The sequence below is a fragment of the Polyergus mexicanus genome, unplaced genomic scaffold (genome assembly GCF_030449975.1).
Source record: "Polyergus mexicanus isolate NDT 795.1 unplaced genomic scaffold, iyPolMexi1.0 SCAF_11, whole genome shotgun sequence".
In the NCBI taxonomy this organism is placed as follows: domain Eukaryota; kingdom Metazoa; phylum Arthropoda; class Insecta; order Hymenoptera; family Formicidae; genus Polyergus; species Polyergus mexicanus.
This window is the reverse complement of record NW_027223331.1, coordinates 10,319,826-10,339,638: the sequence shown is the minus strand read 5'-3', so window position 1 is coordinate 10,339,638 and position 19,813 is coordinate 10,319,826. Positions and strand designations below refer to the sequence as shown.

The window sequence follows — 19,813 nt, the reverse complement described above, 5'->3', positions numbered from 1 at the left end:
GCGCGACAAGCATCCACGAACCCCGCTTTGAACTCGGCGCGAGTTTTACGCGAACGCGAACCCGGTTCGTCCCGGCTCGGCGAGAAGAAATTTCGGAATCATTCCGGAGTCACGGTACCGATATGTGAAATATTTGAACACCCACGAAAGAAACTCTATTAAGACTAAGAGGTGTAGGAGTCGAGCAAGTTCCATAGCCTCACAAGACTGGGCCAGAATTGGTGCGAGTTAAATTGTTCTTCGCACAGCACGATTGAACGCTTGAATTTATTAAAACTCTCTGTCATACGCTGCGAAGGATGCTGCGAGGAACGATTCTGTTGTCCAGTGACGTTATGGACGATTTTACGACGTAACAATACTTGGATGTAATCATTGTCTCTTCCAAAGAGTACACATCGAATGGTAGACCGATACAAGATTCCGTTCAAACGTCAGTTTCATATGCATAAAAACACGTGCTATCCAATCGAGGATAGCCGCTAATGTCGCTGAAGCAAGATGCGATGATCCACCGAAAAATATAAAAACACCGACCATCCAAGGATGCAATTAGCCCCGCAATCCACAGTTTCATCATTCGAATTCGTTCTCTCAGAAAAGAGATTAAGCGCGAGACTTTCCAGCGCCGAGATACAGACGCAAAGAGAAAAGCGGCGCAGATAAGAAGCGATGAAATTGGCGAATCGGGACGAGCAAACAGGCGAACACAATAAATAGAAGATACGCATACCAAATCACGCGCGAGATACGCGTCACTGAGAGTTAATCGCGAGCGAAATTAATTATATATATATATATATATATATACAGACGCGACAACAATCAACAGTCGAAACGTGACTTTCGGAAGAGAAGGAAAAAAATATCGACGAGGAAAGAGATCCGCAACGACGGCAAAACTAAGAATCGCGAAAAGAGAGTGACACGCTCGCCGCGATGATAAAACGATAACGAAGCGGCAGCGATAATTAATTGAGATTGACGGCTATTCTTCACGACGGTTGAGACGAGATGAGCGTGTTTTCCGCGTGTTGCGCGTGATAAATCGGCAAGACACTGATTGTGCGACTTCTCGACTCAATCCTCGCGGCTCTCATTGTTCGCGCGACGACGCGACTAAGGGGATGAAGATGAACGACGTCAAGCCGGAAAGTTCTAGCGCGTCCGTTTCGTCATCAGGCGGAAATAATAATATTAATAACAACAACAACAATAATAATAATAATAACATTAACGGCAATGGGAAAGCGGCAGCCGCCGCCGCGGCGACGGTAGCTGCCAATGGCGGCGAAGGGATCAGCGCCGCCGTCGCCAAGGTTCTTCAGGGATACGACTGGACTCTGGTACCCGTTGCTACCAAGTAAGTGTATCACGCAGTAAATTTATATTTTTCTCTTTGTCCATATTAAATTATCACTGAAGAATCTATTTTGTCAATTGAAGAGAGTGTTGGAAAGAAAGACGAAAAAATTTAGTAAACGGACATATTCTGAAAAAAACATTGATACAGTTAAGGTTTGCGCAAGATTACATTATTATTCGACGAATAAAATATTTTACAACGATATGTAATAATTCAATATTGTATTGCTATATTACGTTGATATATGTTCTAAGGTATCGATATATTTAATTCTTCCGTTCTTAACAGAGAAAAGTTAATTAATTGTTTAAACAAAAGCGCGTTATTGAAACCTCCTTCGTTTTCTAGCTTCTTTGCATTTCTTCATATATCGTGAAGCATTTTAATCACCGCGAGTCGTATTAGCGACGCGTTAACATACGTATACGCAGGTACGCACACGTGACTGCCGTTAAGCCTCCGCGGGCTTCAACCGCGCGTTGGTAACGTTGAAAGGACAGGGGAAAAAAAAAAAAAAAAAGAAAAGAAAGAGACGAGGAACGAAGAAAAACGGATGCGACGAAGTTACCGGGGGGAGGAGAAGCGTGTGGCGCGGTCTTAAAAATACGTAACGCTAACTCAATTATGACGCACTCGTTTCCCCGGCCTGGGAAACGCGCGCCTCGCGGGAAAATGTCCTCGGCCGCCAATTAACGCAAATTGGCTAATTAATGCCCGATCGCCGCGTCCCCCGCACGGCCGCTCGTCGATCGTGGGAAGGAAGCCGGTCTTTGACGAGATAACTGATAACGGTCGGGGGGGGGGGGGAGGGGGGGAAAGAAATAAAAAAGCGATTTCTTTCCGCGATTGTGAGAGGAGTCCGCGTGATGTGTCCTCGGTGCATCATGCTCGCGGGGAAAAATTATTAGATCGCGACGAGCTCGATAAAATCATACGCGCGACCTCGATATGCAGAAAATTGTGCAATGCGACCGGTCGATCCGCGACCTGCTTAATGCCTGCCGATGCTGTGATTTTTATATTCCTGATTGCTGCGACACCATCGGCATCGCTTTTCGTTTTTATAAAAATGATATATCACCAAAGTGATATATAACGCGAGAATCTATAAAGAAGATTCTCCGCTTATGATTCCTTTATCTCAATGTCATTAAACGCGTAAAGAGATCTTCCGCAAGATCTATCGCGTGCGATCGAAGATAAAACGCGGGGAGAATTTGACAGAACAGAAGAGCAATTATGTTAGGTATGTGATTTGATCGTAGAGGAAAGCGTCTTACCAACGGAAATCACAGAGCGTGCGTATCGCGCTTATCGCTAACCCTCAATTATGGGGTTATCTCGGGGTAGCTGTAGGGCGCGGTGTTTATTCCTGACAATAGAGTCCGATAAAATACACCAGTTTTTAATATACCCATGGATTCCGTGGGAGTATATCGTGCATTTCGCAGAAGCTGCGAGATTATCTCTGCTTCTGGAACATACAATATTAATTTGCGAGTGCATTAACGTAATCGAAAAAATTTCAAGCAAAATATATTACGCAAAAATTTTCAAATAATAATTCGGGATAAATTAAATTTAAGACGCATAATTTTTAACCTCTTAATTCAAATATATATATATATATATATTACGAGAAGAGAATTATAATTCTTTTTTCATTCTTAACGTTAATTTATTTTTATACCGGCCTTCTGTTCGTATGAGACTTTAGGCTTTCGATGTTTCTGTTGTAAAGCTGCACGTTTGTGCTATTTTACGCAAGTACCACGCCTACGTCGCGAACGTCAAGTCGCACACGTAAATGTTTTTTGCGTGTATCCAGGTAAAACACGCGCGCGCGCGTCGTGACGCGTATAACAACGCGTATGCCGCGTTCACGTCGAGGAGCGCCGTGAAAACCCTCGTTAGTGAGCCCACGCTAATTACCAACGGCTCCACGGGTTTACATACGGATTTAACGCCCCTCTCGTTTCAAAGAGGCCGAAATATACGGGGGAAGGGGGAACCGCTTTCGAATCCTTCAGACGCACGCCGGAATCCTTTTCACCCGTGTTACGCGCATTCGCCACGCTTATCCCCATATAATCCGCGCGCGAATCGAACGCTTATAGGTCCGATTACATAAGCTACTATGACTACACGTTATATCCGTGGATTCTGTTTCCCTCGGCAGAACCTTAATCGCGACCTTAGTACCATACGTATATATTATAAATACATACGTGATATATATATATATATATATATATATATATATATATATAGTGATCTAATATTAAAATTATTACCCTGTACTGTTATTTCTGTTGTACATTAATTTCATTGCTTCAAAGGATTTTCTTTTAAAGTGTAAAAAGCAACGTATTTTTTTTTTATCTGTGTTCAAGGATTTCTGATAAAGATTAATCTCATATATCACATGCCGTCCGTTCTTTTGCGCATCATGATCATTCACTCGGGATAGCGCGAGTCTTTAAAGAATCCTCGATTAAGGGTAAAAAGAAAAACAGAAGGGCCAGGATATTTCTTCGGCGCGGCAATCACGTCAGTCACGTCGATCCCCGGCTGGACAAGGCAAAAGTTTTATGAAGTCATCTTCTCGGAAAGAAAGGGATACGTCCATTCCTATATACCCGTCACACGTCGGCAGCCACGGTGTTATTTTAAGGCCGGTTTTAAACGTTCGCCAGGATGACCCGGGGGTAGCCCGCCGCGGCAAAACCCGATACGGATATGTATACGTGTGTAGATGTATATATACGTGCCGTCTCGCCTCTGGTTATTTTCTTCTGCAAGTCACCAGATTATCTGCCAGAATAATCGACGAGATAGAGATAGACAGATAGAGACAGAGCGAGAAAGGGAGAAAGTTCTTACCATCGTAAAATTTCGCTCTTATTTTTATCAGCGATCGGGTGATCCAAAAAAACCTATCATCATACACGGTTTTTAAAATTGTTGAAGAAAATGTATGCGATTTCGTGAAAATTTGAAGAAGAATGCTTAGTAGAAAAAAAGATTTATCGCAGAGACATCAAAATTGTGTTGCAGAGTACGTTATATAAGGCGTTAAACGAATTGCATGTCAAGTCAGTTGCACATTAATCATTAAAGTAACTCTATTAATAGTAACCCTAATAATTAAATAAACGGAACCTTTTTTTTTGCGAACATATAAATATATATATAAAAAAGTCGATAGCTTTGTAGCGCGATTAACACACTTGCGTGCGTTTGTAAAGAGTTATCGTTTCCAATGAAGATAATGTCTTCGAATTGCAGGGGCTCCGGCGACAAAAGGGCGGCCCATGTCAAGAGGCCCATGAACGCGTTTATGGTGTGGGCCCAAGCTGCGAGGCGAAAACTTGCCGATCAGTATCCTCAGCTTCACAACGCCGAGCTGTCAAAAACGCTAGGAAAGTTATGGCGGTGAGTGTTGCGACGCTTTTCAGCCTTGCATCAATATTTTACGATCATTTAATTTTTTACAAGTGAGATTGCAACAGTAGTATAAATTAGTAATACGATAAACTCTATATTTTTACTTTTCACGATGTTAATTATTTTGGTTGGTGTACAATTTTAAATTTTACATCTTATATTTTTAGTCTACCATTAACAATCGCTTAAAAATATATTCTCCTCGCCTAGCTCTATATTTTTTTTTACAATCGTATGATAAAAAATCTATTATATATGTCTGAGATATAGGTGTGAGAGGTAGAGATGCCGAAATTTTTTTTCGACATCTTTCGATTCTTTTTTTACCCTTTCTTTCGAGCTTTTCACATTAGATTATACGTATTCAGATTAAAATCTAATAAAATTGAAAAAGAAAAAAACCGGGTAACTATTTGTTTCAATTTTTTTGTATACGATTTAATTGTATTGTTTTGATCGCATAAAAATCATGTACTTGAAAATTGATCTGCTCAGCCGAATAATGTTCAGCGGTCTCCGCGCCTGGCAGAAAGACGCTGTTTCGATAAAATTAATCGGTACCACGTGTCTTCAATCGGATGCCTCTCCGTTTTCTCGATCTGATAAGTTAGATTCTCTCACACAAATACGAGCTCGCCAAGCGGTAGTCAGCCACGCGAGAGAATCGCGCTCGTTGATCTTCATTCGCCTCGTTCGGAGAAAAAAATCGGATTGCGAGCCGCACGGAAATCTGTGTTGATCGTTTCAGCTGTCGTTGATTCGAAGCCACCTGTGTGTTTATCGTCGATTTAACGGTTTCAAAGCTCGCGCTTTGGATTCACTCGAGGAAGCAAGTATAATCTTGGCCAAGACTGGCGATATTACAATCAGACTGTATTAATATTAATATGAATGTAATATGATTTTAATATGTAGTAGTAAATCAACAATCTTAACGATAATTGCAATTGTTCATTTAAATGTTTGAAACATCTTTCTCAATCATTTCTGATAAATTTATTAGTGCTCCTGCGTGTGAATTATGTTCTCTGAAAATTCAAAATATTTTTAATTTTATAGTTAAATTTAGATGAAATTCAGGCGTTAAAAAATAAAGATAGCGTTCTTTTTTGTCTCAAAACGATTTCGAAATTATACGATCTCGCTTATGTAAGACAATGCGTGCAATTTCGATCAAAATCGCTGGACCGGAAAGAGTCAATGTCGCCCGATGAGGATTACGTGAAAGTTCGAAGTCAATGCGTCCCAAATCCCGCGACCACTTGTTCACGTACGTAACCCGTTCTATTTTTACCAACGAATTCGCGAATGCTCCACTTTTTTACTTCAGCGGCACGTATATTAAACACACTCGTACCACACGTGGCGCCTAGGCTGCACGTGGTACAAGTGTTCCTGCTTCTCGAGACCCGTGAACTCGGATCGCACATATGTAACAGCGAGGAACACACTTTACATACCCCCCTTTTACAATCAGATTCTCTTTAATGTTCGAATAATTTTTAATTTTTCATGTATCGCTTAAAATTTTCCATCTTTTAGATTTAAATTTCAATTTTTTATATCTTATTATAATATTGTACTCTTGAAAAGAAAAATTGGCAATCAAGAAAATAAAAAAAAAACATTTTAAATAAACAAAACGTGCATGTTATTAATATTATTAAATTATGAAATATTAAATTATGAAATATATGCCAATGATTAAAAATTTACTTAATAATTAAAGATGTTTGTAAAAAATAATTTGTTAAATTTTTTAACACTATTAAAATATTATAAATAACAACTATAGCAACATTTATCGAAAAAATCTTTCCGTTTAAATGTTGTAGCGCCTTTAAAAGTTTTCAACTAGCGTTTGAAAATTATGTTTCTTAGAGTTAAAAAAAAAAAAAAAAAAAAAAAAAACGAATGAAAGGGAAAAAGAAAGGGAGAAGGAGTACCTGATTTTGACACACCCTGTAGGCTTCAGGATGACTTGTGGATGATTCTGTTTCCTGGTTGGGACTAACGAGGTGCCCCAGTGGGCCATATAACGATCATCAGAGGACGCGCCGACAAGGATCCCCGTTGCGAATCATTTAATAACACGGGTCGCGATCGCGATTGCTCGCCAAAGATCGACGATTGATATCCCGACGATTGTCACGGCGGAACTTTTGCCAAAAGATAAAACGCTATCCAACATTAAAGATCAATCGATTTTTTCCTAACACTATATCGAGGATCATTAGCAATCTCTCGGTCTGTAACGCGTGTCGATAAAATCAACGTTCGATGAAAACATCCGTAATTTAAATCTTTATCTTTTCTCGTACAATCAGGACGTACATACGAAGAAGGATAGAAAGGAAAAGAATATTATACATTGGAAACGGAAATTGAAAATTAAAAGCGGAAATAATTTTATGATCGCTTGTGTAATTTGAAAGGAGCAACAATCGTCCTTGAGACAGGGTACATTCATCTCACGTTTCGGCTCTTAAAAAGTCATTATTTAACACCTTTTCGGTATGGACCTAGCACCAATTAACACTTTCGCCCGAACGCGAGAGATGTTTTCATGATTACGCCAGAGCCTCTTGTAATAGGCGCAAATTAACTAGCCAAATCGTTTCTAAGATTCCTTCGTCGTGCGCAAAGAATCGAATTTACGCGATTGAGAGAGACGGCCATGCATTGCCCTGACGTTTTGATTTACCTTACGCGCAAAAAACAAACAAAAGATATAGTCATCTTCGATAATGAACACAGAACTAGAGTGATTGTTTTACATGGATGAGGTCGCTTACAAACCGATGAGGCCGATAAAATACCAAGTTCAGCGAAGATATACGAAAAAAATGGAATTAAATATAAAAAAATATAAAGATTAGAGGAATTTTTAAATGTAAAATCAAAGAAAAGACAAAATCGTAGTATAAATAAATCCTATAAACGATCGAAACGATAATTGAAACGGTAAAATGGAGTTTGTCCGATGCTTTTTGCACGAGAATTTTAATCGCGATCGTGTTGACCATTCGACGCCGATTTGTCTCATGTCGATCTCGATAACAGGGCCAGGTGCTAGAAATAAATCTTTTTCTCGTACTCTCTCTTTCTCTTTCTTTTCTCTCCGTCTCTTTACGCCGTCTCAAAACGTATCGCCATTCGGATACACCAAACGCGACGTGTTTGTCGACAAAAGGAAAACAGATATCCCCTCTGGTTCATCCTTGGCGCGTGCTCGCAGCTGCCGGCCGGTTCCTGCCGGAGATAAAGGGGCCCCCAGGGACCACAATAGGCGCCTTGTGCCCGTCAGGTGAATTTTTCCGAACCTGCCCTTCTGCTCCCCGGATCTGCCTGCAAATAGCGCGTGACGAGAACAGGTAAATCTGTCTTATCTCCCGGAAGGAAAGATCCTTCCACACATCGGACTTCCTTCGAACATCAGCGCTAACTAAAAGCGTAAATCACCCTTTCGACAATAATTAGAAACTTTATAATTCTATTATCGCTTAAGTAAGTCTGTATCGCGCTTGCGGAAATTATATACAGAGTGTTTCTCTGCCTTTATATATAAGTTATTATTATATGAAATTATTGGGTGCAATTTTTTAATATTTGACATTGTACATATATCTTGTCACAAACGATCACTGCTACTTTGACACTTTAATTAAGGAACGTTTTGAGAAAGTCGGGCAATTTCACGATTTGTCGACGATTATCTGAGATGACAGGCGTGATAATTCAATTAAAATCCCGTGATGAAGATTCATCGAGATTGAATTGCGCGTTCTTCGGCCGTGTGAATAACTTTCCTCCTTCTTTATACGAGGTAACATATTTACTGATATATATAAGTAAAAGATACTCTCTCTAGCGATAGGCAGATCTAAATTGGTTGACCCTGTGTTGCATCTGGCGAGGAAAAAGGAAGCCGCGACGACTCGCTATCGTCGGCATCCACTGGTGGAAAAAAGCTCATGGCAAGTCCATTGACCAGATGGGCTTTCTCTTCGTTTCTCTCTCATTCTTTATCCGTCTTCCACTTCATCTATCTCTATCGTACCCCTCTTCCCTTCCGTCAGTGACAAAACAGCGTCGGTTAAGCTTAAGATACGCGCCTTCAACGTATGTCAACCCGTTTGAGAGCTTAGCTTCTATCGTGGAATTTAAATCCCACGAGCTTGCAAATACGTCGCAGATAACATATTAAAAGCTTCCTCGGATGATTTTTGGGACAATAGTGTTTTTTTTATTTCGCATAATATGCGATATTAAAGATAAAACGCGGTTTGAGATCCTGCAAGTTACAAGAGAAATTTATTGACATTTATTTATTATTTATCAATATACTGATAGCACGTTTAAAGAATAAGAAACGTGAATCATTAGCGACATAAATCATTAGTAGTGAAGCGTGACGAAAATTCTCGAAATCTCTCTTGAACGTTCTCTATTATACCGGAAAATCTTATCGGAGTTTACATATCTAGTGGGAATATAAACACAAAGCATTAAGGACCATAACCGGGCACGGAGAAAGTCCGCACGTCGACCGCTGCGAAGGGGACTAAATCGACGTGTCAGTTGTGCACGTTTATGAGCGCCTTAACGCACCCAGAAACACTAACCAGATCCCCCATTTCGACTCTTCGAGAGTATATCAGACGCCAATGGAAACGCTCTCGTTCAAGCCTCTTCTGACGCCGAGCTGCGCGAGGAGAGACGGTCGTTCGCGTGTATATGTACACGCAAGCGCGAGAGACATGTATCACGTCGATCCGACGACAAATTTCACATACGGTCGAATTTAAGAATTGTTTCACAATATATATATATGTGTGTGTGTGCTTTATACATATGTAGAGAAACGTAAAAACGTATATATTCAAGTGAAGTTTAAAATACACTATTAACTTTATATAGTGCGATCTATCTGTCAGAGAATAAAAAAATAATTGTTATTTAATGCAATTCAAATTTTTTTTATTGTATTTCTTTTTATTTTATTTTTATTACCACGAATGGTTATAGGCTCCTGTCAGATAACGATAAGAAACCCTTTATTGAGGAGGCAGATCGCTTGCGCGTTATTCACAAGCGCGAGCATCCCGATTACAAATATCAACCCCGACGTCGAAAGCAGAACGGGCCTTCTTCCGGTCGTGACAGTTCACCCTCGAGGAACCAGAGCAACGTGACGTTTAGCGTTTCCAGGTCGTTGAAACAGGAGGACATGAGTCCCAGGGGCGTGCAAGGACCTAATTCACCACAAAGTGGCGTGAGCTCCTCGCCACCGACAACACCCAGTCAAGGTCTTTCACCGCCGACACCTCCTACGACACCCAGAGGACAGCATTATGTCAATCAGGTATCTAATTTTTCTTTTAAAATTTTTTGTGACTCTAAATTTTATAGTATCTAATAAGAAAGTATTTATTTAGATAATTAATATGTATGTATGTATATATTTGTTGCTTTATCTCTTTAAAATATTACAAATATTAAGCTATATAATTATTGATAAAATTATTGCGAAAAATATAAGATAAATGAAATAAATCTATATTAATTTTTTTAAATATTCATACACGTGTATTAAAGAGAGAAAGTAATCGATTTGGCAAATATAATTATCTAAGGCTATACCTCTTGCTCGATGAACGTGATTTGCATCCCCGATAATGTCTAATCATTGGGGTCACGCGAAATGAAAATATTTAATGTGCAGACCAATCAGCCTCCGCAGAACAATACTATATACTACCAGGAGTTAATTAGCAATACGCCATCGAGCGATTCTCCGCATCAACAGCCGGCGGTTGATCTTCGATATATCGAAGTCGGAGATGGTCTTTCCGGCGAGGAAAACCAGTTGAATGGCCTTGGCACTTTGGGCGGGCTCGGTCTGAATCTCCCGGTGAACTTTCAGGAGTGCGAGGTCGAGAGCAGCGAGCTCGACCAGTATCTACCACCCCAGACCGCGCCGATACATCAATATCCACCTGTGCAAGTCACCACCACTTCGCAATGGTTACTTAACAGGTATAGAATCGCATCTTACTTTCGTTTACAAGTTGTGATGAAGACTGCACACTGAAAAAACGTATATCTAACTGTGACATTCTCGAAAGTTTCCTTGAATCTAAATCTAAAGAAATGATTCTGAAATAAGTGTAATTTAAAACAAATATATATATATATATGTTCTGTGAGAATAATCGACATTTGAAATATGAAAGATGGAATTATATATTTTACTTAAAGAATTATAATCGTTACATTTTAATTTATAAGCTTTATTCATACAATTAAATATTGCATGATATATTCATATTCCGGTGTTTCCTTTTTCGAGGAAATTCGACTATATTGGATCTGAATATCGTAAATGCTTTCTATTTTCTTTCGTCTGTTTTTGCTGATTTTTTTAATACATTTTATGAGATGTCGAGATACACGTTGCTTGCAGATATGAAGAGGAGATCGAGAGGCCGATCAAGCGCCACTGCTCGGAGCAAGCGATCGCGGAGGTTTCATGGGAGGATAGAACCCAGGAGATGGTCAGGTACCACGAGTTACAGCCTCCCCTTCCACCGGTCCAGTACATATCCGCCCATAACGCGCACCACTCGCACGCGAACGCGCAGATGGGCCATCCGCACGTGTCCACGTCTTATACGCAATATGCTCATCGCTACGTACCTGGCATCGAGACGTGGCCAAATTACATGTAGGATCAAAACCAGGTAAACGCGACCGTGGTCTGTCATTATTATGGAGTGCTAATATGCGCCGTAAGAGGTATCATTGGATATTCGATTTACGCATAAATAAGCGAGTAAAAAAAATTCATAGATCGTCGAAAGTATTTTAAGGATAGATTTTTGAAATTTGATATACTGAGTTTTCCTTAATATATCGACAAATATTAATCTTTGATTTGAAATTTTCACACATCAATTTAATATACTCAACGATTATATTTATTAAAATAATTTTACTACGCGCTAATACATCAATATAAAATTATATAATTATTGAAATTGCCTTTTAAATTATTTAGAAATCGAAGATTTTGTTAGACAGGGAGAAGGGAAGATTTTAATCCCAACTTTTATTTACGCATGTGAAGACACTGTTTTATTTTTAATAATATAGTTAGATTTTTCACACGAGAAGTGCTTCTCGTTAAAAAATTCTCGATATCCAAATCTTTCAAAGATCTGCCTTTAAAATAGTATTTGTGTGCTAGATACTTCTACGGATATATTTTTGTACAATATAAAACGCGTTAAATGACACGTGTTAAAGACACTTTATTTTTTTACGTCGACTATTTTAGTTATATCGACGCAGAGTTACAAATGCGGATTGTATAAACAAATTGGATTAATTACCGCGGTGTTAAATTCCTGCGGCATTGCTGGGCATCGAGTCCGAAAGATAGCCAAATACAACGTAATTAACGATTATAATTACAAAGACGAATTATATTAATAAATATATATATATATATATATTGTATATGCGAATTTGGTCGCGAATTGTACGCAGAACGCGCAGCTAATGCGCGAGCTTTGTGTGATAAAGTTTATAACATTAGCGTACACAAATATTTCAGTTATCACTCGTGGACTTCCGGTTTCGGAAGGAGGGCGTTCCTTTCTCAGGAAGGAAATCTTAATATTATTTCTAACATCTATAATAGCATTGCGAATCTAAAAAGAGAAGTACAATAAATATGAGAGTTATATATTTCGAGAATTTTTTCTGAAAACTTACGACTGCAATTGAAATCTTATTGCGTTCTAATTCCACGTACAAATTTTACAAACGGTTACACCTGTAATATATCTGTCTTAAATTAACTAAAACAAGCAATATACAAGTATAAACCAAACAGGAAAGAGTTTGTTGCATCGAATCGCATCTTTTGAAAAGCGCAGAGTGTAAAGAGCATAATATATATGGTATTTATATAATATTGTGAATATTTTGAAAAAATACTTTAAAATTCGTCGCAATTTCAGCTTTTTTGTCCTTATTTTATAAAAAATATAAAGGGAAATATATATATATAGATCGGAGTGGTTGCGTCTCTAATTTACTGTAGATATATCTTTATTAGATATATCTTTATACTCACAAGTCCGAGCTTGGCAGAATTAAATTACTTGAGTTATATTTCTCCTCGTTTTCAATACTTTAAGATAAGCAGGCAGACACTCACATTTCTTCACTTATTTTTTTTTCTCAATATTTGTATTTTTGGAAATTTATATCTTTATATAGGATATACCTTTGCTATAATATTTATAGTTTTGCGTCCGGCAAATCATTATATTGCTACAATTAGTGTCGTTATGTTTCTGCTGAATTTAATTTTATTGTTTTAACAAAAGAGAGAGCAAAGAGTTTCTTCTCAGAATAAAATAAAAAATTGTAATATTTAAAAAAAAAAAAGATTTTTTTTTTCTCGTTTTATAATATCTGTAATTATATTCATATAAAATTGTCAATAATTATTGAATCCGAGAAACGGTCATGTTACGTACTTTTTGCTCGATACGAAAATGGCAGATTAGCCATTCTCCGGCTTGAGAGTCTCTTACTATGTGGACGAGGCGCGGCCACGATACTCACCATGACATCATTCCATGACAGCCGGCCATTCCAAAGCGCAGAATTTCAGGCCAAACAAACAGGCGGCGGCCGCTCGATATATACGGTATCCAACGGCGCGTTCCAAATGTAATAACATATACTATAGTACATATATACGCGAGACGCGCGAACGCTATAAATCGTCGATCGGTTTGCCGTACGCTCGCTCACGTATCGTTCAAATAAACGGCTGAAATACGATCGAGGGTGGCAAGAAATTTACGCTTGGAGCTTTTTATTTAATTATCCAAAATATTTCAGGATTTAAAAATTGTTGCCTAGTCGAAATTCGTCGATCATCTCGACTATTCCAATTATATTCTGACCTTCTTGAAGAAAGCAAATTAATTGCGGAAATAAAAAAAAAAAAAAAATGAAGATTTAATATTATAAGAAATTTACTCTCTTTCTATTATGTTTGAAAATCACAAGTGCAGTTCTTCTGAATTAATTTGAATCCTGTAAAAAAGATCACTGCCGGAGACGATCGATATATCGAGGGACCGATTAGCCTGAATATCGAGCGTGCAGCTAATGCAAATGAGCTTACAGCTCCGTACTAAAATATATAGATTGCGTATATTATTAACACTAGTTACTACGCTGACAGCCGTGCTTTTGTACTTAGATATTTATTCACAATATTACGAGAATTGATAGAAGAACCGTAGGTTAATGTCTCGGTGTAGTTGTGCATGTTGGGAGGCGAGCATTAAATCGTAATTTATAAGTGAGATGTACGCTAATTTGTAGAAATAAAACAAAAAGAGACTAAAATCAATTTGCCACATATTTTTAATCCCTTTTCCTAATTTCCCACATTACATACAGATGTGTATATTTTCTATCACACTTTTTGATATTGTTTATATGATTTTATAGAAATATTTATTAGTATCTCGTCTCACTTTTATATAATTTATTTTCGTTATTAATATTTCTTTATATAATATAAATTAATATAATTCTTTATTAATATTTATTTTCTTTTATTTTGTTCCGTATAATAATGTGTATAATTTAAATTATGACAAATCATATAAAATTCATAGATTCACCTGGAATGTGTGAATCTTGAATCAATCAAAGCTATTTTGACTAATTTCAGCATTTTCTTGATTTACGAGAAGAAATGCAGATTTAAAAGAAATAAGAATTTTACACCGACAGGCTTAGGTTTTTGAATTCAACTGTATTCGCGTAAACGCAGGAGAACCGTGCGACGATTCGGCGACATCAATGTTGAGTCTTTTATCTCGCTTTCTTAAATGATATTTGCAACGATATATGCATATAACGAAATGGAAATATATAGGTATAACGCGGACTAGGTCACACGCGGTAATAACGCGTCTCAAATATTTGTCGAGCCCTTTATTTCCCTTTTTTAACAGCCCAAAAACCGCGAATAGACTCTGGGTCGACGTCGAGCAAACAGGGCGCTTATCGAAATCCACCCGGCACGAGGAACGTGGGAATGTCGCGACTTTTATGTCACTTATCCGCGTCTAGAAGATTAAAAGGAGCGGAGGCGCGCACACACACGTGTAAATGATACGGCAGTCGCACGTGTATATTTTTGACACGTGTATCTTGACACTCATAGCATTTAATTCGAATTCAAACTTTTGTAGATTTCAAAAATTCGGGGGATGTATAAATCATTAGTCTAAGCTTAAGTCGCATTTTTTACAACTTTTTCTAAATGTATTAGACATCATAATTATTTTTTGTTTGTCACAAAAATGATGTTTGAATTTCTTGTCATGTGTTTGAGAATTTTTTACTCTTTTTTTTCCACATTTATATTATATATTTTCTAACTTTTCTTACCGAGTCACGTGTGCGTCTAGTTTAAAGCTCTATGGCAGATTATTTTAATAAAAATAACTCTCGATAACTCTTCCGGCGAGCGTTTACGATGGGTTTTGGGTTAGATCGTAACTCGGTTGGCTTTTTTTTCCATTTCTTTCTCGTCATCGAAGAAAGAGGAGAGCTCGATGAGCTTGACGAGAGTCAGCCCTTAGTATGGCCGTTCGATTTTTTCTTCGCATCGTTGTCAATCATCGAGATTTCGATAAAGTATCAACGAGAACAAGTAACGGAACGAGACAGACGACGGAAATCGTGCCTGAGCTCTCTTTGACCCTTTGGCATGATAGGAATCCGTGGAAAGGACGAAAAAGATGTAGCGAAGTGTGTCCGAGAAACAATCGTGACGCAAACGTGACAGTACTGTCCATTGAAATACGGTTACTGGGTGTCAGAAAGAACCGCTATTTATCTATTTTAATTTCGTCGCGTATATTCGATTTACTGGAAGACGGTCGTTCTTTAACATCGAATGACTTCCGGATGCTGGTTCTTGGAAATCACGGAATCCTCGTTTATCTCAATATCCATATCTCTTTTCAACTTCATATATTTTCATAATGAGCCTCGATAAAACGGCACTCCGCTAAACGTTTAAGCTGTTAAACAAATTTTCTCAATAGAAATATATATTTATAACTTTATGAAATTTATACAAGTATTTAACGTATGTTTTTCGGGCTATTTTTTCTAAATATGATTTTTTAAATTTGTAACTTCTATTTATTAAATACGACGATGATATGGAAGTTATGACATAAAATATAGTTGATACTAAATATATGATTGAGATATGAATATTTCTAATTATACATCTCTTGTTGATATTATTTCATACCGATAATGTAAACAAATTTAATTAATCGTCTCAAAAAATACTAATCAAACATTATATTAGCGCCTTTGCCCAAATCAGGATATTCTACCTTTTCACTCGAATAAAGGACATTCCCCTCCAGCGAGAATAGAATCGATCGCGAGTGCGTTGACATTTCGTATACGATGATTAAATATTTGAGCATTGAGCACGATAATATTGATAAAATTTTCGACAGTTCGGGCATTCAGCGTCCTGGAGAATAAAGAATTGTAAACCCCTTACCAGCTGTTCAGATTACGGTATGCTATATCGGCTGGTTATACATATATCCTTCCTACTATCTATCCATTCATCGAAATCTCGCCTCGTGGCACGCGTAGGCCATTGTGATTGAAAAGCTTAGAATCGACAATTTCATTGATATTTTTACTGAGAACATTTATTATATAAATCCTGCATTGAAACTGTAAAATGCAAAACAGCACAAAAATATTTAATTTTTGATACCATATAATTATTTCAAAATTTTTTATTTAATAAAATGATGTTTTGCATTTCATTAGTCGAGATTATAATATTTTATAGCAAAGTTTTCCACACGATCGTCATGAAGCTTTTATTTCGATCACTTAGTATATATATATATATATATATATATATATATATATATATATATATATATATATATATGTATGTATGGAAGATATATGAAAGATCGAAGAGAGCTTATCGGCCGATACGGCGATAGCTCTAATTAGCGCGGCAATTAGGCTGTTTTAAGAATCACTCTAAATAGCCGAGATAAGTTTCGTCTATTTACTCGCGCGCCGAGATTATCAATTAAATTCGTCGAGAAATCGCGCGTCGTTTTCCGGCGACCAAAGAGACGACATCTCTTCCCTTCCGTTGTTCTTTCACGAAGTGAAATCAGGATCGCGCCAAGGCAATCTAATCGATCGCTCTCTTTCGGTACACACGAGTAGCAGATCCACCACGTGTGAAACTAGACGGGACGGCATACCCATAGAGAGAGAAGGGTTTTACCGCGATGGCTGGTCAATAGCAAGTCAAATACGAGTAGCGTTTTATCGTCGCGTTACCATGGTAATTACGCGATAGATATCGATAAATCGCACACCTAGGTACATAGTAGTGCCGATACAAGTTTATCAGTAAGAACCAAAGGGGCCTCGCGTCCAGGAATTTTAATCTTCGTTCTCTTCTCGACGCATCATAAATTTCGATAGATTATGAATAAATCATATGCCCTGTCACGAGATTTTTTTCGATACAAAAATTACAACGAATTTCATACAGAATACGGAGAGTAATTATGTTCAAAAAATATCTCAAGTTGCTCTTATTTTCAATATTTAAATAAAGATTATTTTACTTTTACAATAGAAAATAAAAAATCATGTTAATTGAAGAATGAGTCTTAAGTGATATCATAATAATAATATAATATTTATGTTTCTTTGAAAAGAAAAATGTATTTAAAATGAAAATTATATTTTATATTAATTATTTATATTTACATTTAATTATTATGATTCGGGTTATTTATTAAAAAGTAAAAAAGAATGTGTATTTTCTGCGATTTATATAATTGACATTTCATCGACATTTAATGAGCTTATGCTCTCGTTTCGACGAAATTGAAATATATGTACTTCTTCGTCCCTTGGCAGCCGATATATACCGCCTCTTTTCCCTTCGGTCCCGGTCGTTCCACGAGCGCGGCACGTCTTAATTGCCAGCGGCGAGTAAAGATAATTGGCATTTGGCAGCGAGTGATCCGCGATACGCTCGACGATGGCGGCATGACGCGGTAGCTTCTTCTTGGAAAGAAGTTTATCTGTTTGTACGTTTTATAAGTCTTGAATTTACCGCAGACGTCCAACGCCGATGTTAGATACGGGAAGACGCCGTCTGAGAGACTGGGAGGGCTCATCCATCCCTTTCCTCCCCTGATCCCTTCTGCTCCCCCTTTTTTTTCCCCAATTTTTCTGCGCGGACGGTTTTCTCCACGGCACTTACTGACGTCGATGATGCATTAATGTAACTGCGTTTCGCATGCGAGATGAGACGACGAATCTGCCAAAAGCAAGTCTTTCTTTCAAGCGTTGACTGAAATTCGAGAGCTCGTCTCGAAAATTCACGCCGTTCAATAATCATACATGGGAATGTTTATCACGCGATATGTTTGTCTCATAAAAATATAATTCATCGTCAGTAATAAATATGTTTATAAAGAAAATGAAACATTTTTACACTTTTATGCTTAATAAAAAATTTGTCATTTTATTTCAAATTAAATCTTTACGCGCCACTTGTTTCTTTTTATATCTTACGCTTTCAGACGCATTCTTTTTCTTGCGATCCTTTATATTTTCTCAATATCTTCTGATATTTTTCAATCTTTTTCGTTCACACGAAGAAGAGTCACTTGTAATTGCTTCCAAGTCTTTTCGAGGATGAAAATTCTCAGGAAAGGAAAGGATTCTGTTAGTTTTGATCCGAAAGTTATTCGCAACGAGTAGAAAAAACTATAAATGCCGCGACGTCACCTAAGGTGGAGGATATAAGAGGAAAAAGTGAGAGGAGAGTCGAGGCCTTCTGCACTGTCTCAAGCACTCTCCTCGTGAGTGACACTCGACTGGTATGGCTGACAAAGAGCGAGAGTATCCAGCAGTATCGAGGTACTAGAAGCACCATGCGTACAAGTACAACCCGTGAATATTATCGGTTTAGCGAAATCACGCTATACGAATATTTTCCTTATCGTCGTAATCTTTAACATTCTGGCAGAAAAGAGGAAAATCGATAATGGACATTTTACAAAAATAGAAGTTTTAGTAAAATAAAAATCGCGAGGAAAAAACAAACAAAAAAAAACCATGTAATATAATACAAGAAATAAAATTTACACATAATTATTATTCATGTTAGATAATATATTTTTTTGTCTTTAAATTATTCAAAGAATCGATTGATATTTCTAGAGGGAAAAATATTATGTGCTACATTGACAATCAATAATACAAATTATGTAGCTAGAAGGATTATTCGCGCGATCAATTTGTAACGTATCGCCGTTCCTATTTATCATGTTTTCCGATTCGGAAGGGTGGAGATGTCACAATACCAGTCGATATTTATATATGGAGGACTTTACCCTTTCTCCCTTCGGCTTTCTTAACGAGCGACTTTGACGCACCGTATAATCATGACACGTAGCAGGTACGTCTCACTTCTCAGACCCGGTCTTAAGAAGCATTTGAAATTCGAGAGGCGACACCGATACGTGACCTACTGATTCGTTTCGTGTACGGGTCTGTAATCGAGACCTACGAAATATGTCGATCCATCAGTATGACAATAGAGTTTAAAATTTATAATAAATGTATATTAAGAACAAAAAATATATATATAATATTTTACAATTTCCGTTTTGACATTTCCACAATTTTAATAGAGTTAAGATAATTATAATAATTAAATTCGTTTGTTTCTATGTTTGTTTTATTTACGATTATTTTCGATTTTATCGATTATTCTAAATATTGTGAGAAAGCCAATTATATCAAAATACATATCCTTAATTGCAGAATTTTTTATAACATCTTTATATTACATATTAAAAA

At 37.4% G+C, this 19,813-nt stretch overlaps 1 protein-coding gene across 2 annotated transcripts; it reads left to right on the top strand.

Moving 5' to 3' along the window:
* Positions 1-13,034, top strand: LOC138937784 (transcription factor SOX-9). Of its 2 annotated transcripts, none has more exons than XM_070304380.1 (5): positions 1-1,363; positions 4,673-4,801; positions 9,842-10,178; positions 10,539-10,852; positions 11,280-13,034. In XM_070304380.1, the coding sequence occupies exons 1-5, from the start codon at positions 1,128-1,130 to the stop codon at positions 11,542-11,544; spliced, it is 1,281 nt and encodes a 426-aa protein (XP_070160481.1). In that variant the 5' UTR covers positions 1-1,127; the 3' UTR covers positions 11,545-13,034. The 2 variants fall into 2 exon arrangements, with proteins under 2 accessions (XP_070160481.1, XP_070160480.1); XM_070304379.1 differs by having other exon boundaries at positions 4,655-4,801.
* Positions 13,035-19,813: the final 6,779 nt, after the last annotated feature.